Genomic DNA, 5,543 nt, shown 5'->3' with positions numbered 1-5,543 from the left:
AACCCCCAAAAGCCAAACAGAACATCCTGCAGGTAATTGTGTTAGTGTATTCCTTTAAGGAAGATGTAAAGCACACATGATACCCAACCAGAAGTTTCTAATCTCATTTCTGCCTTACTTGTTCTCCACATTTGCCATTTAAAGAGACACAGTCAAGCATCCCACTTCAGGTAGTATTTACAGAAATCTCCTTTTCCTTCTTACTGAATTCTCTTCAATATAAAAACCCACCAATGCTGGTCCTCCTCCTGGAAACAGTTAAAATGAAAATACAGTCTTGCTAAGTTGTTGTGGGTTTTTTGTGGAACTGGCCTTGGTATTAGCACCTTGTGTTTGACTGTACTGTTTGACACAATTTTGATGGTATTGCAGACAAAGGAACAACTGGAAAACATACAGATGAAGTTCAAAGCTTTTTTTCAGCTTAGCAACAAAGGAAGCTTGCTTTGTTGGCTTTTAATGTAATCATGTTTGGGTGGGCAATTACCAGACATAGCATTCTTGCCCATATCCTAACTAAGCCTCCTCAGTAATAGTTTAAGTGCAGGTCTGGTTCTGTCTTTACCTCCACACAGTCAAACTTTTGGTTACCAGCGATATAGTACAAGAGGATCTTCAGTCCCTTGTAGCCAAAGGCAACTTCACTGAGGAAGGAGAAAAGAGCAATCAGGAACTCTATATAGTTTCACAGCAAAACATTCACATCACAGAGCTTTCATTTTATAAGCTTTGAAGTTCACATCGTCTTTCCCAGTAAGGTTTACTAAGCTTCCTAATAGAAGGGAATCAAACTGGATGTGAGCTATCTAGACAGAAATAATGCCTTATGCTATTTCTGCTAGTTATTATTCTCCTCTAGTGGAGAAACAGGACATGTTCCTGAACTCAGTAAGGCAGTGCCTGTGCACTTACCATGACGGGTCAAGAAAGAATACCTGAAATAGCTAATACTACATTTATACTTCTCAGTATCTTAAACTCATTAATATTTATTTATATTAATTGATCGATAACATTTATTAAAACTTGCTTTGCAGTGTAGTATAATATTTTGGAATACACTACTGCAATTTATACTGCATAAAACAGATAAGCAGTCATAGCAATAAGAGTGGTTTTGGTGGACAGTTTCTGTATACTTATCCAATCTAACTAGAACTAAGTAAATGCAAAAAACAAAAAAAGGCATGGAATACAAAAGCCTTTTTTACACTTTGAAAATACGAGTTGCCTGAACATAAACACTGTACTGTTATGAATTATAGAGAATTTATTTTCAGGCAAAACTGAACTGCAGAAAATGGTAATGTTCACAAAGAAACAGGTTCCTTCTTTGTTACTTTAATGCACAGTTAATTTTATTTACTGATATTTTTCTTTTATGGTAGCACACATCATTTAAAATTTGAAGTATAACTGTCAGAACAAGAATTTGCTAATTAATTACACCAACAAATTGGAGAGTTCTCCCATTACTAAAAGTATAATTGTCAGTGATAGTTGCAGTAGGTGTGTATTACTGTAACTAATTTTATTACAATTAATATAGGTAGTTCACCCTACTTGGAGTACACAGAATGCTTTATAAAGGAACTGGAAATTAAGAAACTTAACTACTTCAAAAAGTCCACAGATATGTGCATGTGGATTTTCCTTAGTGGGGCGTTACCCACTTAAACAAGTAATTCTGACTGCAAGATCAGGTATTTAATTCTCTGCTAATCTATCTTAAAAACAGCATATAAAATGACTACAGGCTCAAACTCTACGAGCTAGGCACCAAGGCCACCGTTCAACTATACAGTCATAAAATTTAAGTAAGCGAGATTTCTTGTTTTCTAACAATTTGAAAGCAACTTTCCCCTTCCAGACCTATTAATTTGACTCTTGATACTTTAACTTACTCGTCTCCAAACACTTGATGGCTATACTCTGGATTAAACGTTGTGTTGTCATCCTCCAAATCCTCAGGAAAACGAACTGAAAAGAGCAGAAAAAAAAAAGAAAAGAGCATGACCAAGTCATCAGCTTCAGTTTGTTTATCCACAGATGCCATAATAGATGTTCAAGCATTTTTTCACTATAGAGTCAGACAACTTCAATTATGAACCTACCTACGTTTGGCTGGCATACAAATTAAATAAACACATCTTGTGCAGTTTAGATGCGTGTTATTTGATCTGATGAGACCAAATCTAAACAGAACAAAATTGAAAAATTGACACAAATGTATACATGTATATATTTCATATATATGTCTCCTGAATGTTACTGCCTTTAACTTCATCTTGAACACTGAGGACACTGCCCAGCTGGGTATTCCCACAGTAAGCCAGACAGATCATGTAATCAATGTTACCTTCTCATTCTGCCATTCTTCTACACACAGGTGAGAACACTTCCCTGTAGGGGGTTTCCATGGAGTGATGAATGGGAAGAAATGTTTATGTGCATTTATGTTCATTTCAGTTTTGGAGAATCAGCATGGATACATACAACACAGCTGCACTGATACTATACTGGTACTTGCACCAGTATTACCAAAATAATTAGCCATTTTTTTCCTGACTGTTTACTTTTCCTCAAAACCTAGTATTAAATAAGGTCTTTTCTGGTAGTGTAAAAATACTCGTTATAATGGCATCTACTCAAACTCAGTAACTTATTAAACAAGCATTTTATTCATGCTTATGGAGTTAGAGCAGTTGCTCCACAGTAATTGTGACAGGAGTTCTTTCATCATAAAATATATAATTTATGATTAGTGGATGAAAGTAGAAATTAAACTAGGCTTTCCTAGGAAAAATTTTACATGACTGAGACACTTGATTCCCAGACATCCTCTGTGTATTTGCAGTTGAAAAAATTACCTAAAATTGAAAGGGATATAGCTCTTATCTTGGGCACTGATGAGGCACCAGTAGCTCAAGACAACAGTTACACATTTTTAATGTTGAATGAATCAATATTGCATTAGCATGAGCATGCAATGTTGTAGGAGTTAATACTGCTATTAAAGATTTTTCTTTTAAGCATATGGAATATTGAACTACAGCTTTTACTTTTCTTTTTTACACTTTTACTTTAGTCCAGTAAAAGTGGAGTGAGAAAAAAGTTCTCTCTGATAATATTAGAAAGGAATTATTCAAAATGAAAAATGAAAATGAGTGTTCTAGTGACAAGATAAAAGTTTGGTCTTCTCAAAAGCAGAAGAGAACGGTTGCTCCTGTCTTCTCAGGTTTAATTCAGAGCACAACAGAACTGAGGCAAAGTAGCACTGTTAAAAAAATACTAAAAAAAAGAAACAAAACAAAAACCAATGAGCAATTCTGAATTGTCACCATGGAAGAAATTAGGACCCTGAAGAGGCTAGTGTATGACTGCTTTTGTATACATGTGGGAAATACATGCTTTTTTTTTAATGACACCACTTCGTAGCTTCTCATCTTTTCTCTTAATATAATTGGTATGTGGAACATCCACACTCTGATTCCTAGACAAAATTTACTCTCATAATTATATCTCATTCTTGCACTTTGGTTTTATAAAAGTGGAAGAGAAAAATAAAACATTAGATCTAGTCATAAAACCACTATTTGAAAGAATGTTTAAGAGGAAGGGAAATACTTCACAATTACAGTGGCTTAAAGACTTAAGTATTTTGGTTATGACGACATTTTGGCTCACAGGCCAAAGGTGATTGAATATTAAAAATGCTACTAAACGATACAGAACAGACTGCTAGTAGTAGTTCTGCAGAGTTCGTAACAGGTTCTTTACTTTTATTTTCTTAATAAATTATGCTATTTACACTGCTCAAAGGAACAAATTGCTGAAGGGCTTGAAAGAGGTATGCCTTATTCAAGTAATTACTGCTGCACATAAGTTTGAGATAAAAGCTATTCCACCAAGAGTTCAGTAATTCAGTCTGTACTCTTGGTGCCCTAGTACACAAATTAGTTAAAGAGAACATTAAACAGCTCTCAGAGTGACATTTTTTCTATTCAGATTTTAAACAATTTTCATTAAAAATGTCTCGTGTAATCCAGATGTTGGGGGGGAAGGGCAGCAAAAGCGCCCAACCCAACAACACTTTCCAGTTTTCTTTCTTGCTTTTATTTTTTCCCCCCCCTCAAAGAGGAGGAAAGGGAAATACGTTAAAAAATATATAATACATAATTAGGTATTTGTAACCCTAAAGAGATGAGTTGTGCTACTACAGTCACCACGAAGACGATGCCTATTTAGGACTGCACCACAGCATAAGGATTAGAGAAGAAGAGGGAAGCTAGGAGAACATAATGAATACTTCAATAAGACAAGATGTAATTCCAATGCACTCTGGTAACATTCCCATAAATTGCTCATGACATTACTCAGAGACAGAACTGAATTATAGCTGTACTTTAACCATAGTAGTTTCAGCAAAACTAGACTATGTATTCTTATTCTTGTGTTTGTAGATTTACATTAATAAGTACATATTAAAACCTTGGTGGATTTAAGTATAAGGAAGTGTCTTAAGAAGTTATTCCAGTATCAAATGCACAATATTTAAAAAGTGACATTACCTAGTTTCAGCTGAATTGCTTCATTTGTATTACACTTGTATTCAGCCAGCTTCTTCTCCATAGCAGTAAGTCCTGAAGAAAAATTTTTGTTTAGAAAGTTAAGAGGTGTACAATCTCTGTGTCACTATTATTGAAGGAACACATTTAGAAAAAGGTTCTTAAAACCACAAAAAACACAACACAAACCCACCAAAAATACCGAACAAGTAGATACAAAACACTAGAATATGTAAGAGAAATATAGATATTTATCTCTAACACTGTTCTGGAACTAGAAACAAGAACTAGAATACCAACTACAAGTGCCTCTCCTTTTAGTTTTTGAGAATGAAGGGCATTACAATAAAAATATGTAAGTGTTTAAGTTATTACCAATAAAACATACTTGAAAGCTGTAAATAGAAATTAAGAATCTAGCCTAACAGATGTTTCTTTTAAAGAGCATGTTAAGTAACATGTTCCAGGGCACTACAAGTGTTTGCTTTAAGTCATTTTCATAAACAGGTGTGGACTACAGTGGCACATATACTACCCACAATTATCTAGTTACCACTTCTCTTCCAGAGCAGATGAGGAAGGAAATAACAAACAAATTGCATCTAGTCTGTTTTTCAAAACACAATCCAGCACAGAAAACACATGTCATTTATCACAGTGTTTTTCAAGGACTTTATAAATCCACCCCCCGCCCCATTCCAGAGGTCTCATCAGAAAGTTATTCCTGTAACTTTAGATAATAAGCTTTAAGTAAAAACAAGTCAGGGTTTTTGACTCCTCCCACCCAGTAAACTAGTGGACACGGAGGTAACTCCGGTTTACCACTACTAGGCGTGTGAACCGTACGCCCGAGGATGCCCAGCAGCACGCACAGAGCAAAGCGGCGGGGGGAAAGTTCGCCGCGCTCCTCGCCCAGACACCCGACACCCCGGTCGTCCGAGCTCACCGCGGTCAGCCCTCACCGGCACCCCCGCC

The 5,543-nt window shown here is 35.8% G+C and overlaps 1 protein-coding gene across 1 annotated transcript in view; it reads right to left on the bottom strand.

Annotated features, from left to right (window-relative positions):
- HAT1 (histone acetyltransferase 1) overlaps positions 1-4,641 on the bottom strand; it is a 19,626-nt gene extending 14,985 nt beyond the window's left edge. Inside the window, exons 1-3 of the mRNA XM_035896233.1 lie at positions 4,572-4,641; positions 1,905-1,980; positions 566-644 (exon numbers count right to left, since the gene is read on the bottom strand). Coding sequence (XP_035752126.1) covers positions 566-644; positions 1,905-1,980; positions 4,572-4,632 — 216 coding nt within the window. The 5' untranslated portion in view covers positions 4,633-4,641. The remainder of the gene's footprint in view (positions 1-565; positions 645-1,904; positions 1,981-4,571) is intronic.
- Between the last annotated feature and the right edge of the window lie 902 nt (positions 4,642-5,543).

This window comes from Egretta garzetta, unplaced genomic scaffold (genome assembly GCF_000687185.1).
Source record: "Egretta garzetta isolate BGI_Z169 unplaced genomic scaffold, ASM68718v1 scaffold16, whole genome shotgun sequence".
Taxonomy (NCBI): Eukaryota; Metazoa; Chordata; class Aves; order Pelecaniformes; family Ardeidae; genus Egretta; species Egretta garzetta.
The sequence above is the reverse complement of the archived record's forward strand: the minus strand, read 5'-3'. Positions and strand labels throughout refer to the sequence as shown.